The following is a 21762-nucleotide window of genomic DNA, read 5'->3' on the forward strand; positions in this document are numbered from 1 at the left end:
TTTTACTTTTCCAGGGACCGGAAGCCATTTCTGTTGTCTCCGTGTTTCCGATTGGTCGGCCATGTTGCATCAGTCTCATTGGTGGAGTCATTGCGAACGGTGCTATTAGTGTTCCATTGTGTGAGCTTTTTACGTTACACCTTTTATAGATTATAGTGTTTTGTGATTGGTTATTATTTGCATGTTGTATCATGACTGCTATACAGTGCATATTTTTGACTGCTACCTTCTGTAGTGTATTCCAACTTAGATTGGGCGTTTGTGTATTGTTAGTTGTAATGTGTTAGTTAAGTTTTTTCACCTGAGGACGGGATCCGCAATAAACCTTTGAACAACTTTAACTCACCATTACCAACAATGAACTTCAAAAAAAATATTAATCATCCTAGGATTATATTAAATACAGGGTTGTTGGAATAAGCATAATGGGAAATGCCTTTACCGCTCCATTGCAACACTGATAACCGTCAGTAGACTCCCTCTTATCCGGACACCTTTTAACCGGGAATCGGTTTAACCGGACTACACTCGGCGGAAATGACATCTCTTTAACCGGACAATTTTTATCAGCACATCGGTTTAACCGGACTAGATCGGCAGGAAGTGGGCGGTACTGAAACGACTGTTCTCGTGGGAAATATTTGAGACCAGTGATCACGTGTCTAAATACAATGCTCTCCTAAATTAAAGTCAAATATTTGTGTTACATAACAAGTTTTTGGGGATGTCGGTTTAACCGGAAAACCCGTTATCCAGACTGGCCCTCGGTCCCGAGGAGTCTGGATATGATGGGGTCTACTGTAGACCTTTTGATCTAGGTGTATATATAAATTAGCACAAAAAGGAAGGAGCAATAAAACTCGTTAGTAACAAAAACTTCTCCTCTAATTCTAAAAAACAAAACAAATATTACAAAACTGTACACTCGAATATCAACATCTATACAAATCACTTACAACGTGATATAAATAACCTTAGTAACAAAATTGATTTTTTACATATTACACACACGTCAAAAAGAGGAACTAAATAACCTTAGTATAAATTACTAATAACTTATTCTATTGCGAGGAACTAAATTTCTCCTTTGTAACAAAATACTAAATAAATTATATACATGAAAAATTAACAAAAACAACTTCTTTGGTAACAAATGAAAAAAACAAATACACTTTACTGGTTTGTGATTGTGATAGTTTCCTTCTTGAATCTCAGATCCATCAGGAAAGACTCGTAAGGCTCGATGTTTGGAGTGAGGGGGGGAAGAAGGTGTGCGTAGTAGGGGGAGTGAAATAGAGGGGGTGGAGGTGGGAGAAAATATGGGTAGTGCCAGAGAGACGGATGAAAGTAAGGAGGCATGTCGGGTATCATGAACCTCGGCGGCAGCTGAGGCGAGTATCTGTCAAGTTGTGAAGTGACGGGAGTCGTAGTGGTGGGAGGGGTGGGGGAACCCATGGACGAGACACCACTGTCATCTGTGGACCTCTCCAACTCTTGCTTAGCACAAGTTTTCTTGAGTCCTGAAAATGGATAGATTGTTAATTTAAAATCTTATACAAATATCTTATGATACCTATAGGAAGTCGTGAAAAGGTTACAGGTCCAGTATTAGAGTACGTTCAACGAGAGTCTGCAGTTGAGGGAGGAGTCTATTTACCACGTGAATTCGAAGGAGCCAATGAGGACAGCGCGGTGTTGCCAAATCCAATAATACCAGCTGATTTGAAAATATTGTTTAGTATATTTTGATTAGTGTCGAGAAGTAGTGAGTTATCAGTACAAAAAAATAAAATTGCAATGTAGATAGCAAATCACATTCGCGGTTTCAATAGCTTTAAAATTAGATATTTTGCAACTTTTTATCTTAATAAACAATGCCGTAATATGCTTCAACCATTATCATTGCCATTATGGGCAGAAAATCCAAGATGGCCGGCAGTGGCAGTCCTGCCGACTCTCAACTAAAGACACAGAATCGTAATGATGATGTTTCAAGAAAATCATTTATAAATATGAGGTTTGATCAGGAATCAAACTCATTATCTTTTAATGAAGCCTAATATTCCTACAATTTTTTTGGCATGTGAAATACGTAAACAATCTTTGAAGGAGACTGTAGCTAGCAATGCTGCAATTTTAAAAACAGCTATTTCCTGTGTTAATTGCAATTACGTACTTTCATCCTCTTTGGCTTGTTGTTCAGCTTTGCGCTTCTTTGATCGGAAGACTCCGTCCCCTCCTTCTCTGAAGCCTTTGGCAAACGGATTATTGTCGATCTTCAATTTCGTTACCTTTTCATTCTGGAAAATAATACATGGATTAAATACAGTGTAAATGTAAAACGGTATATTATATGAAATTTACAGAATTAAGAGTGACAAAACTCAAAGAGAGAGAGTACAAGAGAATTGAGAGTACAAAAATTCAAAATTCTCTATAACTTTGAGACTAAGGAAAGATGAAAATTGCTTTAAATTGGGTCACAAATGTTTACCATTAACTTTCAAATTCTATTTGTTGAGCTCCTTGCTTTTTTTTACAATCCAAACAAAACTTTTTAATGCAAAAGGTAGTTATCATGTGTTCTATTAGACCACACAAGTATTTTTGTAAAAAATTACAGTTTTAGAATTTCATCTACATGTTCAATCGCATACAATTTTCAAGCATTTGTTGGAACAATAATCCGAGACATACTCAAATCCCAAGACGATATCAACAAAGTCAAAAAATATCTGCTCACCTGGTAGGCAGTGACTGCCATGAACTCAGTCGTAGGAAACACAAATGTGGCTCGTGGACTCCAGTGAAGAGCGAGCACGTCTGTGGCCATGATCACGTGTACAGTGGGAACGTACTTGTGCATGGAGTTGAGAACAATCTGGGGAAAAAAGCACATTAGTAAACAAAACAAATATTTGTCTGTGAAACAATCATGTTATAACGTTATAAGGTTAACGTTTTGTTAATTACCTAAGCATGTATGTAACATATTTTCTCCTTCAAATCAAAATTCATAATTGATTGTGAATTGTGATTTGCTAGATTACTTTAAAATGAGGTTATTGGTTAAGTCAAGTCAAATCAAAATCAGTACGGTAGTTAATGAGTTTTTGGGAACATCGGTTTAACCGAAAAATCGTTATCCGGACTAGCCTCGGTCCCGAGGATAAGAGGGAGTCTACTGTAGTTGAATTGTAACATCAGATCTTTACCAATTCCATCAGAAAAAAAGAACTTCCGAGGCATGTTTTTAGTGTTTTTTGCAGGGGTGAAGAAGACTCTTTAAAAATACCCAACATTGTTGTTTTCACGTTGTTGTCACAATGAAAAAACAACACACCAAATATTACAGTCACTGTCCACTGAATCAACTTACATTGCCGGAACGGTCGAGGTTGTTGTTGGTGAGTTTGACCCTGTTGAACAACACCTGTTGTCCGCTCCAGTGTGCCGCTGTGGCGGGGGAGTCAGGGTGTATATAGACCCTAGCACTGGACGGCATCTGGGGCTCGGCAGTCCCCACCGTCATCCAACTGCCCCCGCTGCTGAACTTGTAGCGGAACTCACTAGCGGGGGCGAGCTCCAGCACAAGGAAGTAGCGAGCGTTGGGGTTGAGGCCGTTAACTTGCAGACGGAGGTAAGGGAACATCCTCCTGGAAAAACGTTCAGTTTGAGAATTTCTTAGTGGATTGTTAATATTGTAAGGGAATTAAACCTTAACCCACAGTGGTCAGCTAAGCAAACCCTGTTGTTCACATATAATTTAATCAACCAGTTGGTGTAAAGAGTTGAGTAGAATGAGCATCAAGAATTCTTTTCTGAGCTAACGTGAGCTAGGTGATGACCAGTAGCGGCTTCCTAGAAAAGACATTAACCAATAAGCCTCACTACCTATTGGTAATCAGCCAAAGAGAATGGATTATAATGTATAAATAGATGTACGAGAGACTCCGAATCTACTGCAAGGAAGAGAGGAATTTGCTTCAAAAAACTCTTAATCCTAAAACAATAAGTAAATTTGAATAGAAAAGTAAAACTGTTAATTAATCCATGTATTTTTTTCATTCAACTCAATCTTAAATCAGTCTAATTTTTCAATTTAACCGATCCTATTTATAATCCATGTTTGTTCAATGTGTTGCTATTTTTGGGATGTAACTTTTTTGTCAATAACCTCTTTTCTAAAACTTATCTTTTAATACATATTAAGACGTTTCGTATATACAGTGCTCATTTTGTAAAAAATGAGGTCCTGGAAATATAACCTATTTAATGCGATTTGTATATATTTATGCCAATATTTTATCTTTCCGAAAGAGAGGTACCGGAACTCCGTTCCCCCCTAAATCGAGCATTGAGTATACATATAGTAGACCTATAGGGGTATTACTTTACTTGAAGACATGAATTGAGGTTTTTGTAATATGTCTTTTAACACATTCACATAGGTCTACATCAGCTGAGATACTCAGAAATTTGTGTCAACCTGTATAGAAAAAGTTATGTTTATGGGTAAGTAATTATCCAATCTATGTTTTTTAAAACATTTTCTGATTTTGTATGAGTCTGATTTCATTATGAAAACAAGTGGAGAGGGTATCATCCAAGTTTTCTTTATCCAGCCACCGAAGGTAATTTACTTTAAAATCCCTCCACTTCAATATAGGCCTACTTGTAAATTCGTCTTTTACAATAAAAAAAAAAAAAACTCAAAAAACAGTGTCCAATCCGTGGTCAACCCTTTAGGCAATGTAGCTCCCACGACCCACGGCTATTCTTTACAGTGACAGTCCACAGTCGGCATCACTATCACTATCTACCGACACATACATCAGACAGCTTTGTACTCGAGTGCTAGTGACGACAGCTTGTCGAATCGGTTACTGAAATAACAGAAGATGCCATCTCAAAGTAGCCGCGCGCCGCCGGACTCCTTGCAGACGACAGATAGCGATAACATCGGGGCTTTATGACCGACAGACGTCATTTTGGCGGGAAAACAAAGGCGCCAATGTCCTCGACTAATTAACAGCTGATCCTAGTTCCCGAAGGCGCCGTAGCGAGCGCCGCTGGCGCCTGACCCGCCCCAAACAGATAAGTAAACATCCCTTTGACAAGCCGCCCGCCCCGGCCCTTTAGAACCCATTAATCCGTTTTGAGTTGTCCCTACTACTGTGCTGCTGTCCGCCGATTGTCGATTCTGCTCGATTTGACGCAATCTCGATGTCCGGCTCGATTTCGAGGGCTTTATAAGTTAGGTCCGCCAAAGGGACAAAGATTGGATCAGTAGCGCCGCAGTGGACACGTGAGAAAGAGGAAATGGAATGGGAACAGAACTAGAATGTGAAGGTCCTTTTAGTTTCCTATGTAGTCTTTACGAGTGTAATTTCAGACGGTATTTAGCAAGGTGGGTAAAAAAGCGCAATTCTTTTCAACGTCTTTTTTTTAATTCTGCTTATGTACTCACAGCTAAAATAAGCCAGACTATTTGGAAATGGTCAAGTACCTCATGATTTATCCTTTCTCAAGGAAATATTACAACACTTCTTCAAATGAACAATAAATCAAAATATATCAATTTCAGTTTCTTTGGTCTAGTTTGTCTTTTGATTTATTAGTTAAAATAATTTTTGTATTAGTGTTTTAGGATTCTAAACACGATAGGAAACAGAAATACTTTATGTTAATTTGTGTTGGTGTAATATTTACTAGTACGCACAATTGGTTCTTTAATGTATTCGGACGTTTACGCACGAAGCGGAATAGCTTCTCTTCTCGATCATAGCAATGATAGGCCTACTTTATCGACGAATTACTCATTTATGGCTACTTCTTTTAACTCTTTTGGTGGTTCGGTAAACAGCAAACACATTGTGGTATAAGTTAGTGGCATGTTAGTAATACACGTAATTATAGTTTATATAGATTATTTATTTATAACATTTGTTGGTAACTTGTTATCGAGCTCCTCCGTTGAGTTTTTGACAAACGTTTTAACTAAGACAATCTAAAACATCTTCGTAAACCACACAGACAGTGATATCAAACTTCGTTGGTTTTTATTGGATACCGGCGCATAGTTTAATTTATCAAAAAATTGTTTTATTCGCTTAAAATAGTTTTTATATTGATTAAATATTAAGAAACACAAATTAAATAACTAAATACCGTGTTCGTAAACCGGAAGGAACTAACTTTAAAATTATCGTCAGCTAATCCACAAGGAATATAAAATGTATAGAGCGTATGCTGGTAGTAGCGATACTACGCTCATACACCTAACTATTTCTCAAAACAATGTTAGGTTAAATTAGGAAGGTAAATTTTAGGTTGTTAGTTTATGTTACCTCCAGACTGCTTTTGTAAAATTAAAACCCTGAGAAAACCCGTGCAAAATACTACAGTATTTCCATAATTTATGAAGCGCTCGTAGCAAAACGGGAGTAAAGATCTCTATAAAAATCAATATTTTATATTTACATCTACAAGCACGTAAAGCATATTTTACACATTCAGCAATGTCTGATACTGTAGTAGACCCTATTTACTACCCTTTAAAATAAAATTTGGGGCCAATCAATTTTACGTTTCTAGGAAACAATAGCCTAAAAGGGGAGGTCATCATCCTAGTTACAAAAGGTCTCGGCACTCCGAGCGTAGCGAGTAGCGACCAAGTGTGAAAGTATTTTGGCGCCACCCCCCCCCCCCTCCCCAAACTTGAGGGTCCCCGGCTTCTGTTTAACCACAATAAACGCGCCGACGGAGCTACTGTCTACCGTGTTATCCGGTAATCGGGCAGAGTAGTCGGAGTGTGGTAGGTCGGGTAAACAAAACTGTCTCCAGTCTTCATTTCCGGCGGCTTCTTAGGGTTAATTGCTGAGATTGGAGTTTTTTGGATATGGAAGTTTTTATAAGCACTAATAGGTTTATCCGTAGACGTAGACAGAGTGCATGATATGGGGAATTAGTTTGCGATGAAAAAATCCATATTAATATCCTCCACTTGGTCATACCTTTAAAACAATAACTCAACAGCTGATGTTTAAAAAAAAGCGTCAATCAGCTGCTTAGCCTACTCCAAAAAGTAGTGGATGACATTTTGCATACATTTTTTAAACGTACTACAGTATTTATAGAGGGTGCTTTAAAATTTCGAAGTGCTGTTGACCAACTTGTTTAAATGTTTTTGTCTTGTGGATGGTAATTTTTAACAGCCGATTACCTTCAGGTGAATGTTTATGCTATTGTTCAAAAGACGAAACAGTTTATAGACATGATTTTTGAATAAGCTTTTGATATTATGATTGTCCTGATTGAGGTTGGTTAATAACTCTTTATGGTATGGATCTACAATCGACATGTTTGCAATATTGTCAATTAATTAGGAGTGGCATCAATATAATAATTATCAGTTAAGAGCGAAAGGTTTGTAGTGTTTTTACGGTTCGAAACTGGACCCAGCTGTTCTTGATCATTGGACTTTAAAATGGTCCAAACTAATAAAACAGCTGATCTTTAGTCAGTAACAAAGCTACAAAGGCAGGCATCACAGTCAATCCTACACTCATCCTTCACTCATATTTGGGTTCAAATAATCACATAGGTGTCGTCACCATTTAGACAATTATTGATAATATAAATGATAACTGGACCAGATTATTAGCCCTTTATAACTTTATCAGTTTAGCCCACCTGAGAAAGCAAACAATAAAGAAATAGCTGTAAACACTACAATACGTAATGTAAACATTGTAATTTTCCTACTGCTACCATGAAGACCGGCTTGTAAAAATAACATTAGATTTATCACGGTAACGTAACTTTGAAACGCCTAGGGTAACGGATTAAAAGGTTGGAAATCTTCCCAAAATATGACAAGATTATTTTGCAAGCAATGACAGCATTATTAAAATGCAAGGCAAACGCAAAAGCCCCTTTATGAACTTATGAACAAATGCCATGCTTTGGATATTTTCTGGATTCATTTGTGTATTTAAATAGGCCTACTTTATTGACCCAAAAGTCATTCGTTAGTCAAGTGTGATAACGGGTAAATATTTGTAGAGAAATTTCTGAAAGAAGCATTTTTTGTAAAGAATACTTTATTAACGGTATCTAAAGTTATCTGTATTTCCAACTGAGCAGTATGCGATAACTCAAGGAATTTAAAAAGTAAGATTCCAGTGAACATTTTTTTAATGATATTGATATTGAGTTGGTGAATGATAATCCTGTGATGTACGTTATCGCTAATTGATAAGCCTAGTCCTCATATTGTTACGGTTTTGTTCTTATATCTCTCCTTCATAAAAAATCTATGTAACAATTTGTTCGTTGAAAGTTTTAGTAATCCATACTGTATGAGAACAATTTACTTGGTCCTTGCGTACAGATACATTGTGTTATATAAACAATTTTATGTTCTAGTGCAGAAAAAACTTGAACAACATTTACTAAAATATTCAAGGCTACTGTATTTACTGTAAATGTAAACAAGTTGACATGGCTAAATATTCACATTCACAAACAATTAATTGTCAAATAACACAGCATTAACCGTCGACCGTTTAATTTTCTAATTGCTAAGTTTTTTAGCATGTAATTTCGGTGATACTAGACAAGTTTGAAGCAAACTATACAGTATGAACTATACAACCAACTACAAACTATACAGTACCATTGACTAAGTTCGTTAAGTAGATAATCTACATGAACTAGCTGCAGCCAACTTATTTGATTTAACTGTATTTTGTCTATTCAAACATTGTCATATTTCATGTTTTTTAAACAGCCTAAATTTCAGACGGTTATATGACTTTGACCTTTGTAGTTAGGTATCATTAATTGATGACCCAAAGATTTAATCTTGTTCTGGAATCGAACCAGCATCCCTCGTGTTTGAAAGCGAGCATTAACCACTCAGCTACCCGTACAATTAATTAGGATCTGAAACTATATACTATCCTAAAATGAACATAATTCAGCAATATATAAACGTGTTCTTATCAACTTCTACAATACATTTTCGAAACATTATCCTTCGCTAGAAAAATATCTTCTTTTTGTTTATAACTAAACAACAGATATCCATTTCATAATTCTCCCGACCTTTCAATTCCGAACACTCAACGTCATTCTTCCAACAGAATTTTCAATACAATGCCGTCAAGCTTTTAAATCACCTTCCTCTTTCTCTAGAGACCGAAGATACTGTATCAGAAAATCCTAAAGAATTTTTACCGGATAACGACTTCTGCAGCGTTTGTGAATTTCTTTTCCCCAGAACTGCTAGTATAAATACAGTAGCTTATTTGATAGTTCAGATACGAGATGTTTTGGTTCATGTAAATATTTAATTATGTTTTGGACGTAACTATGCATTTTTCCTATTTGGCTGATTAAAGGACTTATGACTTAAAAACGTACCCGCAAATTTCGTAAAGAGCAAAGAGCGCATCTAAACTATTCGACTTTTAGTTTTTACCAATAATTTCCTAACATAACTGCAAATAGAAAGTAACATTAAGGAAATCCCTTAAGTAAATCTATTAATTAAGCTAATGCGAACCTAAACAAGCAGACCCATTGTTGGGAAGGTCAAAATACAAAAACTGAAAATTAACAAAAACATGACGGTGCGAATTGAAAATCGCGTCGCCTGAAAATAAATGGTTTTCGCTAAAACAACAGAAGGCAGGCGACAAGGTACTACAATTAGTCAAGTATCAGCGGCGCCGACGTAGGCGCCATAGTGGACTGTTGAAAGCAAATTTCACACATCCCAGAATCCCTCAAACACTTTAAACAGTAGACTGTCTCGGCACTGGCACCATAAATATAATGGGTTTGAGTGCAACAATTAACACCACGGCACCAACACCATTTAGGCAGATCCAAAAGTGCAGCCGTCGCCAACAAGATGGCAGATTGTCAATGTTAGTTTCACAACTGCAATACGTAACTGAAATTTGAGGAGAATGAAAGTTTTTCAATACTGTGCAGTTTGGGAATTCCAATTCACCATGTAAATCCCTCTCATATTAAAAAAAAATATTTGTATCCATCTATATGTATTCTACTCGTTGTATCATTGACTAAGGGTTTTTCTATGTAACATTCCTTTTCCGCACGTCCTGCACGTCCTACTGAGCCGACCTTTTCGATTTAAGTGTCATTTTAAAGCGTATGATCTAGTGGAGAGACGAATTTTCAGTCAGATAGTAAACATTAGATGAAACAGTTTATGGTATAGCACAATTTGAGCACGGGTATGTTGTAAAATCTGCATCCTACTTTAACGTGAATTTTTATCCAAAAGGGTGCTGACGTAGACTAAATTTTATTTTTTTAGAGTAAATCTTATGTAATCTTATACATGTAATTTTTTAGCTATTCATGGCATTAAATATGTAATATCCTGTAAAGTTATATGGATTTGATCAATAAACACGATACATACTATATATATAGTATATTATATACATCTTGTCATTTACAAGCGAAAGAAGTTAAGAAACAAATAACGAAATCTTATAACTATAGCATTACGGTTTTATTATCGCAAGATTAGGTTCTGGGGAGAAACCTAGTATAGTAATAGAGCGCGGATCGAAAAAGGGTTTAGACTAAACATTTGGTATTTCGATTCCAGAGGTCCCGGGTTCAAATCCAACTAATCACCAATGTATTTGAGTGGTAATGCCGCAACCTGTGGTAATGTGAAAAACATAGCTAGAGACTAGTTAAAAAACAGTTCGCACAGATAAAAATGGAAAGCATATTCTCCAGGGCCTACCTTCCAGTTTTGGTGATGATCATTTCCGTGCCGTGCTGGTGGAACTGTCTCCAGAGGTCTGCCTTGTGTAGGGTCATGGTGACCGACTCCAGGGCGGGGTGAGACGAAGTCGGAGTGATTTCCTCACTGGCCATCCTGATACCACCAACTGTAACAAGGGTGTGAAATTAGAAAATACTCCCGCCGCAGACTGAGCGAATTTCAATTTGCCTGATTTTCAATGACTGGATGGGTGCGTGCTACTAGGAGGTCACGAATTGTTAATATTTATGATATAAGCATGCACTGTGGATGCGATGCTCCCTGGTGTGGATTAACGTCCAAGAAACTAGTGAGTACTACGACTGTCCACACTCCACAGTACTATCCTGAAAATTAGACCAATTCGTTAATTACAAGGGAAAATGTGGTTCGGATTCCACTCTTAGTTGTCATTGACTGCATGGGCTATTAATTAACAGCTGTGTCTAAGGAACATGTCGGTCTTAGTCACTAATATCACGCCACTCATCCTACACTCATCTTTCACTCATATTTGGGTTAAAATACGCACATAGTGGTGTCTCCATACCTTATATAATTGATTGATATAATGAAATCCATTACAATAACATTACGTTTAACGAGTACCCAGGTTTGCGAAACAACAACACACAACTACCGTTGAACAGCAACTGCCAGTTTGAGTGTAACTTATTTTGTAATATAATAATATTATAGGATAGGTTTCCCATATTATGGGTTTCCCATATCATGGGAACTGGAAATAAAAAAAGATTGTGTAACTTATACAAATAATGAAACTCTAGTAATAAAGGTATAATATTATTACGTTCTTTGCAAGATCAAATAATGTGATCGTTGGTTCTTTGTCACTGGAACATAGTTTTTGAAGACATTTCAATACTTCAATTCAACTCTAGTTTTGACTTGTGTTTAAGCGTTATTTCCAACGTTTCCAACTAACGCAATAATGTGAGATATTTTACCCCCTTCATTCACATATCACAAATTACGTGTCCAAACAGGAAACATGACACAGCCGCGTTGGTTAAAGTTCCTTGGTTTAGATATCTTATCGCACCTACTTTTATTATCGTATAAGTTATGTTGGAAACAGTGCGCGTTTCATTTGATAAACCTGGTATTTCCCCAGCCTAGCTGTGCATTGTTGAATTCTACAATGATATTTTAATTCGTCTGTGGAATTCGCTTCCAGGAATACTGGTTGATAAAAAAAGTGTTCAACTAAAAATATTTTGTATAATTGAGTCTTTTATTCTTAACCTCTCTTTCTAATTCAAATTATTTGATTAAGAATTTAAAATCCCCCAAAATAGTTAAAGTTACTGTAAAATTAATTAAGCGTAACGACAACCCATATCAACGTTTGAATGTTGATTAGTAAATACTGAAGTGATAAAATAATAAATTTTGAATTGTAGCTGCAAATCTAGTACACCTGCTTTATTAAAATTCAAATGAAACCTACATTGAATAAAATGGGTATTGATGTAGAAAATATCATACCGAGGTATTGAAAAGTCGTAAAAATGAAATTGTGCATATTAGAGACATTTGTTTTAGGTACTTAAAAAACACCCTTTTGTAAATAATTATGTGGGCAAAGTAAAAGAAAAATTACAAACTTTTTACGATCAATAATTTAAATTTTCAAATTTGTTCGGTCATACAGAATTTGCAACACCATCGTTTGAAAAATTAAGAATCTACATACTCAGCGGAAAAATGTATCTAAATGTAAATTGGTTTAGCATAACAGTTAAGTCTTAAAACTGTCTAAAATATGTGTAATAGAATATATTGTATTATATTACATCGCAAAACTAATTTTTCCAACGTGATGGACTCTTGGAGTAATTCATAAGATTTCCACAACCTAAACAACAATTGAACACGTTAAATCTGAATTAAATCTAATAAAACTGGTATAAAAACTAGCATACATGGCCTACCTCCTCAAGACGTGCAAAAGAACGAGACGGACAAACGACCAAGTACTGACTGATTGGTGATTGGTGTAGTTGAGGAAAAAAGTGATAAGAACATGGACCGTCCGCGCGATCATCGATGCACTGGAGTAACTGATAAGAATCTTACCAGCTGCGTGGTATAGCGTGCTATCTCTAGGCAACTTGTTGAAGTCTCTTTGACTTGTGAAGTCATGAATAATGGAGTTTGATGGCTTTGTTTTCACACAGCTGAATTACAATGTGAAGGAACTTTGTTATGTGATGAAATATGTATGTTGAATGAAACCATGAAACCAATTTGTCATGTATGTAGTTCGATTAGATCATTTTTCAAGAAGAAAGTGGTAGGAAATTTGGTAGCAAGATAAATCTAATATCTAAATCTTGTGATATAATAAATAAATTCATTATATGCCCATATTGTGTAACATAATTTCTACAAAAGATTTATCGAAGTCAGACACTATCACAGTTTTTACATCTATTACGGATAATAAACAAAATCAGTATTCTCATCAAACACGTTTAAACAATAATTTAATACCAACGAAATTTGAAATTAAATAACTAACAACGAAATGTAGCTACAGAGTGCAAATCATTGTAACACGAAGAAGATAATGATAACACTAGGTAGCAGTACAACCATACCATGATTTACTGTAAATGTAAGATATGAATGAATAAAAGAACGATCATTATTCCGAACTGCAAAACCTTTCTTTACAGTTTGACAGGTACAGTACGAACAGAAGTAACAAATACCCCCGCTGCAGCAAACCTGCAGACAAAGCGAATTTCCATTTGCCTGAATTGATGTACAATTTAAATGTATTTAAATAACTTTAGGTTAAACGAGTACCTACGTTTGCTGCTACAAGGAGGCTCTAATAAAGTGTGTGTTTTTAGTATAACTAGTGTACATGTTGCTCGAAACCGAGCAATCGCAAAGAAGTAAAGGAGTTATTTAAAAACAAATATCTTATTTAAGAACAAAATATGTAAGTCATGAATTCCGATGAGTTTAAAAGAGTCAACTCAAACATTACGTAACTTATGATAATACTCACAATGTACTTAACAGTTAAATATAATCAAAATTTCTTGTAAATATTTTATAATTTTTCAAAAGCCGATCTGGCTTTAAGTGTATTGTAGAAATGTTTCCCACTTATAGCCGCAATAGGTTGTCCATGCTTTGTCAATGATAATGTAGTCTGCATGGTATCACCCATTGTCGCCAGTGCGTTTACAAATTTCAGTTTTAATTTGAATAGCACCAAATATAATAACCACTAGCTGTACCTGCGGGCTTTGCCCCGTTTAACTTCATAAGTATTCGCATGGCTCAATCACGTCCTGGTTGAAGTTTGTTCGCTACGCTCACTCACCTTTAGGTTGGAGCTCGTTCGCTACGCTAACTCACCTTTTGGTTGCAAATTAGGTGTTGTCATAAATAAAAAATAAAAAAATAATAATGCTGCGCCCTGTTGGTAATCCTTGTAACTTTAGGCCAGGCGCACACAGGCGATTTTGAGTTGCGCAACAGTTGCCCGACTAATCGGGGGACTGTTGCGCAACTCTCTCGGAGACTCTGAAGTCTAGCGACAGTTGAGCTGGAGTGCGCACACAGGCAACTTTTTAGTCGCGGATCTAGTCTTGAGACGTGTTGGAAATACATTCGTTACAGCGTTCCGAATGGATTTCAATGATACAGCCGTAGTATGTGCTTTGTTGCTGAAGTTTCGCGCGCGAAAGAAAAAGAGAAGATACTGGGTTCATCCCATATATATAGTGAGCGACTTGTGAAAGGACAGAGTCAATGACTTTAAATATAGTCGGCCTCTTCTCAACTTCATCAATTAATTGTTCGACATCCTCATCACGCACACTCATACTTGCAATTTTCTAAAATCTTCACACAACAAGAGAGCAAACACTAGTGACAGTTCTGGCCACGAGTAGTTGAATTCCTGGGGTGAGACTGAGCGACACAGCAACTATTTAGTTGCATGTGTGCGCATCTACACTTGTTTCAATGGATACCAAACCTGGAGCGACAGTCCCGCAACAATTCAGTCGCAGAGCAGTCGCTGGCAAATTGGGTCCGGGAACATCGGTTGCAACAGTTGCGCGACTGTCCCCAGACTGTTTCCTTCGTGTGCGCACTCCAATTTAAAACAATGTTGAACATTTTAGTCGGGCAACTGTTGCGCGACTCAAAATCGCCTGTGTGCGCCTGGCCTAATGCTATTTAAAATCATAGAACAGAACCAACATGTTTAATTGAAACAGCTGTTAAGATTCTTTAATTCCTTTTAAATGTGAAAATTCATAAGGTTAACATGGGAAACTCCAGAGCCACTGGGGCGGATCCCGAAAACCCGATCAGAATAAAAACTACTTAGTTTTCTTATTTAATGCCCAAATAATCGGTGTACCGAATTTCAGCTTCCTAGGTTAAATGGGAAGTGGGAGAATTAGTGATGAGTGAGTGAGTGAGTCAGTCAGTGAGTCAGTGAGGGCTTTGCCTTTTATATATTTAGATTAACAACCTGATTTTCTGCATAACCTCTCTGTCACAATTTTACAATTAACATATGTTCTTCTTCTCACTTTTAATTTCTGACAACAGCTGGAGTTTCATAACAATTAACAATGTTTGTTTCCCATGTTAATCTTATGGAGGAATACGAATCTTAAAAGGGCCCCAGGGTCTCACTCTCTAATTATTTTCCCTTAAAAGAATGTTTCCTGCACAACTTCACGTTACGTTCTTTCCAATGACACCAAAAACATGTCAATTGGTTCAGTAGTTTCGGAGGAGTAATTGTCACAAAAATCCTGCTTGCGTATTAAATAAGTACTAGTGCCCCTGTTGCTCGGAATCGAGCAATTGCTAAGTATTACAGGCATTATTTTAAAACAAATAACAGTCATAATTTTTAATGACTTTAAAAGATTTGACTCAAGATTGTGGAATACTCATGATGTACATGACAGATCGATATAATCAACATTTCTTGTAAATAGGCCTATCTGATTAGTTTTAAAAGCTGATCTTCTACACATAGCCGCATTAATAGCCAAATTAGATGGTCCATAATAACGATTATAAATATACATATATATATATATATATATATATATATATATATATATATATAAACACATTATTTCTATTTCTTCTCCTTGGTGGTGTTCTATGACTTTCCTATGTTTCTATAGTTTGCAAATCGGCTCGTTCAATGATTACTAAGAAATGCAGAACAGTGTTAATTCAGTTTTGGTTTTAGTATATCAATTTATCCAGGCTCTCGTTTTTTCCATTGCAATATTTACGTCAACCCATATTCAAATAGTAAATATTTCATTTCAACCAAGTAAGTAAATGTTTGTAGCAAAATAACTGTTAAATTAGCAAACTTATTGACTGTTTACAATTAACATTTTTATGTCCTTCTCACTTTTAATTTCTGACAACAGCTGGAGTTTCATAACAATATTTGTTTCCCATGTTAATCTTATGGAGAAATACGAAACTTTAAAGGGCCCCAGGGCCTCGTCCTCTAATTATTTCCCTAAAAAGAAAGTTTCATGCACAAAATAAATAAATTTGCCAAAATTTATCAAAATATATCTATAAATGAGCAAACTAGAAACATTCACACTGCATTTTACAATATTCTCTATAAGAATAACATGGGAATTTAAAATTTACAATTTTTTTACTCTCCGTAACCAATAACTGCACAAAAAACACTTCAATATACTAAATTATTTGTCTTTTTAAGCTTTTTGGAATTTTCTAGAGAATTGGGAAATGTTTGTGTTTTGATGGTCAAAAACGAGAAAGGCCAGGAGTTATATAAGTGTTTTAGTACATATCACAAACAAACATACTCTTGACGAAACGAGATAGGATATTATGTTTATACTTTTCAGTAAATTCCGTCACAGGGTATGTAATCACAAAATAAATTATTTCCCCGTCTTTTTTGAACACCCTGTATACCACGTTACTGAACGGTGTTGTATTTTATAGCCAAAAGTATCCATACCCATTGTTGAGATAATGAAAGATGTTCTGCTCGTCCACACATGTTCAAAGAGATAAAAGATATATTTTCAGAACAACGGATGTAACCAGGCGATTGGCTTCTTTCTCACGGTCGAATCAAAGAGATAAGCCATGTTTTGCACGTAATTATCCCACAACATTTCAAAACAAATTCCGTTCCTATTTTTAATCGGCTTTATACTTTTTATAGACAATTCAAAAGTAGATATTTAGGAAACAATTGAAATATGGCGGAATTAATTGTTCATAGTGCAATATGCTATTCTTTATGCAAAAATAAATTGCATCAGTAAAGAAGCTTCAAAATTCCAGAAGAATCTTAATTTGTACAAAGAAGCAATGCTAAATATACAAACAAATCCATCTATATGTCAAATATCAATTAAAACACCCCATAGATTTGTCGCAAGCTATATGAAAACCGTAGGTAAATGTTAGGCTAGAGACAAATGTTAAACAAAATATTAGCACCTTCGAAACTTAAAGCTTTGTACTGGTAGTACCAAAGACTAGGTAATAACATAATGTAAAACGACAAAAATATATGTCTTCTCAGTGAAGGGAAAAACTAATTTATACACACTAGATTCCTTTGAATATTAACATGTTGAATGGATCTATGACAAGTTTGTTCAAAAGCCTAAAAGTTAGTGAAATGTAAATATTGTATTGATTAATTGATAAAATTCAATAAATCAGCTAATTAGGTACCTAAGCCATAGCCATAAATAATTAATTACTTTATATTTCACTAAGATGCGTCGACACTTGGTGAACGTTCGCGACGAACATGTAGGTTTTGTACGCCGAACTACGTAAAAACGTTCGCAGAATGTTTGCTGAACATTGTTTACGCTGTTCGACGGACAAAATATGGTGTTCGCTGTAAACTAAGTTTTTAGGTTTTCGAGTGAAGATGGATTTGCGTAGGCGTCGGCTTTTACTTGCTTCTTGTTTCTGCTGCATATTACATCGTATCAATGAATCAATGACGTCATCGGTGATGACAGAGACAGTATGAAGACGATATTGATATGAATATATAGAGAGCAGCACTTCAGATCGGACTTGGTAGCTAGTTGCCAATTATCATTATCCAACTTCACTTGAATATCGTGGAACTCTGATTTTGAATTTATCGTAAGATTATAATAGGTAGGGCCTACTGAATTAAAAAAAATATACGTTTTGTCGTGAACCAATTGCCGTAGTATGAAAGATTTAGCAGTTACCTTGAGTTCTTTTGGCTTACTTTGAATTACCTTGAGTGGAGATAACTATCATTCTCTAATGTATTTGTTTAAAATATCCAGGCAAATTATATAAAATTTGTTATGCGAACTTTGTTCGTCAAGTGTGGAAGTACCTTTATAGCTTTAAAACTTGATTATAGTGAACATGAGTTCACGGGACAAACAATACAATATGAGTAAACAGCTAAACATGACGATTCCTTGATTATTGTTGTTCACGACGTTGACGTAGAAATTGCACCATCATCAATGACAGCTTAACTTAGCAAATTTTATTAAAAGAGTCTAAACTTACTTTAAAACGGTGTATACAGCCAATCCTTCTCTATGTCGAACGAAAACGAACAGTCGAACACAGGGCTCCCGACAGAGGACTTGCCGGACGAAACGAAACTAACTATAGACTACTAAATCCAAATTGAATGTTGATTGTTGACATGTGACGGCTAGCGCTAAGCTAAAGTGGCGCCTATAGGACGTTAGGGGCGGAGCTAAAGCGGTGTGCGCATGAGCGAACGGACGCTTCTGATTGGCCTACGCGGTGAAAGAGGAAGAAAAAGAAACTCATCGCTGGGGGCTCGGGCTGACAATTCAACAATCAACAGGTGATTCTGATTCTGGGTGATTCCCGTCCCGGCTTGAACTGCTTGATACACGATATACATAAAAATATATATGTAGTGATATAAAGATAGAGATATACTAGCAGTTACACGGCGCGCGTTTCTGCGCTTAACAACTATTATATTAAATGGCAATTTGTTCTTAACGATGAGTAATAAAAGTGTATACAAAAAATAAAAATAGAATATTTTACTGTTTTTTCACTAGGTGTATAAATATATTAATTTTTAAGCGTACCTTACACCACGTGAGCCCGCAACATACAGCTGTCCACGAAAAGCATGCATTTTCTAAATTTATAAACCGACGATAGTAAGGTATTGCCCTAGTGCCTTATAATGGTGATTGTGAAAGCAAGACACAAAGGAAATTGTGATTCGGATGAAATCATCAATTTTCTTTGGACTATTTCTTTTAGCGAATTTCCCATAAAGGGAATAAGCTATTACCGTAGTAGCCTACTCATGGTCTTTTTCGTTTTGAGGTCCCTAGAGACCAAAAACACCATCAGTTTAGATTCATATATATATATATATTTATATATGTGTCCGTTAGCGCGATAACTCGAGCAAAAATCATCCGAGTTTGATGAAATTTGGTACAAACGTGTAAACCTACGTTTATTCGAACGAGTTCGCGAACCAGCATGATCGGATTATGTGAACAGGGGTTTATCGGGGTTTTATGGGGCAAAAATTGGTTTTTCCCATTTTTGACCCTAAAAACCTAAAATTTAGCATTTTCTTTCCAAACCATTTTGTAGAGCTTAAAAAAACAAATAAGTTAGTAGGCCTATATTGAAGCGTTGTTATGCACCTAATGGTTACGGAGAAAATTCCAAAAATCTGTAAATTTAAAATTCCCATTTTATTCTTATGGAGAATAAGTAAACTGTTGTAGTTTGCTTGTTTATGATCATATTTTGATCATATTTGGAAAATGCATTCATTTCATACTAAACGACTGACAATTTACAAAAAAACACCTTTTTACCCTCCCTGTTGTAGCAAACCTAAGTACTCGTTAAACTAATTTTATTTAAATAGGGAATAAATGTGATATTTTTAAGGAGACATTTTAGTGTAAATCCAATCAGGCAAATGGAAATTCGCTTAGTCTGCAGGTTTGCTGCTGCGGGGGTATTTTTAAACTTACCAATGATGTATCCAACTTACTTGCAGTATCCAATGTCAATGATATATTTGGTTCGCATATATGGAATGCATATTTTCAGTATCCAAAGACAATGGTTCGCCTGGTTCACTTAAATGGAATGTCTATTTACAGGTTCTAAAGTCAATGGTACGTCTGGTTCACGTAAAAAGATAGTTTACATGCAGGGTCCAAACTTGGTACATTTGGTGGTTCAAAAAATGAATTAATTGTCTTTCTACTTGCAGTATCCTTGCTGTATCCAGAGTCAATATAAGGCTTACTTCTGATTCAATTAAACGTGATGGCTATTTGCAGTGTACCACATACGTTTGGTCATGTAAACAAACTGTTTACTTGCAGTATCCAAACTCAATGGCACATTTTTATTTGGTTCATTTGATTCTCATAAAAGGAGTGCCTATTTGCAATACCGTTGCAAATAGGCAACGGTTCAATAAATTGAAAATCTTTTAGTATCCAAACGCAATGGTAGGCCTATATTTAGTTCACATAAATGGAATGGTTATTAGGAGTATTCAAAGTCAATGGTCAGCCTAATTCCGGCGACCCTTATTATCTGTTATCATTTTGTAGTAAATAATGTTCAATGATATTTCTTTCCTTTTCCTCTGTACGGGTTGTAATGTGCTATAACATGTTTCGTTGACTAATATATGTTGCGACTCTTGCTCTAGTTAACCTTTATATTGTTATCTCGCAAATAATGTCATGGCAACCAATAAACCCATAAGGCCCATTATCTAAAATTAAAAGCTCTGTGGTCCGATTTGTACCATTTCAGATAAGCTGTGCTAAATTTCGTGCATATCGCTTCAGCCGATCAGGAGGAGTATTATTGAAAAACGAAAGCAGGAGTAGGGTCTATAGTATAAAAGCATTGACTTTTTATCTACGCTTTAGATAAGATGTCAATGATAAAAGCTTCGCTCAGTAAAATTTCATTTTATTACATTTGATCTGTTGTTACGATTATTAAATGTTCATCTTTATAAACTGCAATCATAGAGAAAGTTACTATTAACGTTATTTGTAGTGAGGACGCTGAAGATAAGACAGTTCGTTTAGGGCATATCTCTAGGTTGATACAGCTACAGTTACTTTTACATACATAGTTTGCCGAATGAGTGAATCCTACATACTTTCATAATCAGTGGTACAAACCTTAAGAAGTTGTTAGTTAGTTGTTAGTTGTTAGTTGTTCTAGTACAACTCTAATTTCAAACAGAATATAAAAGTAGGAGGCAAAAAAAACTTCAAAAGATAGTTCATAGATGCTTGATGCTTCGCAATGATTATATTACTTATCGGGCGACAAGCTTTGCTCAAAGAAGATGTTGTAATGTAATTTAAATTTTTTTTTATATAATTGGATTGTATTTAAAACTAGCTGGCCCGACAGACGTCGTCCTGTCCTAATGTGATTTTATGTCAAATGCTCGTTCATTTTCAATATGAGCTCGTTCGCATGGCTCAATCACGACCTGGTTAAAGTTCGTTCGCTACGCTCACTCACCTTTAGGTTGAAGCTCGTTCGCTGAGCTCACTTGCCTTCAGGTTAGCTCGTTCGCTACGCTAACTTGCTTCCAGTTTGAAGTTCGTTCGCTACGCTCACTCCGCTCACTCGCCTTTTGGTTGCTAATTAGCTGTTGTCATAAATAAAAAAAAATAATAGTGCTGCACCCTGTTGGTAAACCTATTAACTTTTTAATGCTATTTAACATCACAGAATCAAATTGTTTAGTTGAACCAGCTGTTAAGATTCTTTAATTCCATTTAAATATGAGTACTCATAAGGTTAACATGGGAAACTCCAGAGCCACTGGGGCGGAGCCCTTT

The 21762-nt window shown here is 35.9% G+C and overlaps 1 protein-coding gene across 2 annotated transcripts; it reads right to left on the reverse strand.

Annotated features, from left to right (window-relative positions):
- Window positions 1–890: 890 nt before the first annotated feature.
- On the reverse strand, window positions 891–18524 carry LOC128983494 (T-box-containing protein TBX6L-like). 2 transcript variants are annotated; one of them, XM_054402794.1, is made up of 6 exons: window positions 18422–18524; window positions 10799–10946; window positions 3380–3656; window positions 2744–2881; window positions 2177–2300; window positions 891–1520 (listed from the first exon to the last, which is right to left on the reverse strand). In XM_054402794.1, exons 2-6 carry the CDS (start codon window positions 10930–10932, stop codon window positions 1174–1176), a joined length of 1020 nt encoding a protein of 339 aa, XP_054258769.1. In that variant the 5' UTR covers window positions 10933–10946; window positions 18422–18524; the 3' UTR covers window positions 891–1173. The 2 variants fall into 2 exon arrangements, with proteins under 2 accessions (XP_054258769.1, XP_054258768.1); XM_054402793.1 differs by lacking the exon at window positions 18422–18524 and adding an exon at window positions 12775–12835.
- Window positions 18525–21762: the final 3238 nt, after the last annotated feature.

The sequence above is a fragment of the Macrosteles quadrilineatus genome, unplaced genomic scaffold (genome assembly GCF_028750875.1).
Source record: "Macrosteles quadrilineatus isolate MER2022 unplaced genomic scaffold, UCM_ALF_1.0 Scaffold_1__1_contigs__length_201487025, whole genome shotgun sequence".
NCBI lineage: Eukaryota > Metazoa > Arthropoda > Insecta > Hemiptera > Cicadellidae > Macrosteles > Macrosteles quadrilineatus.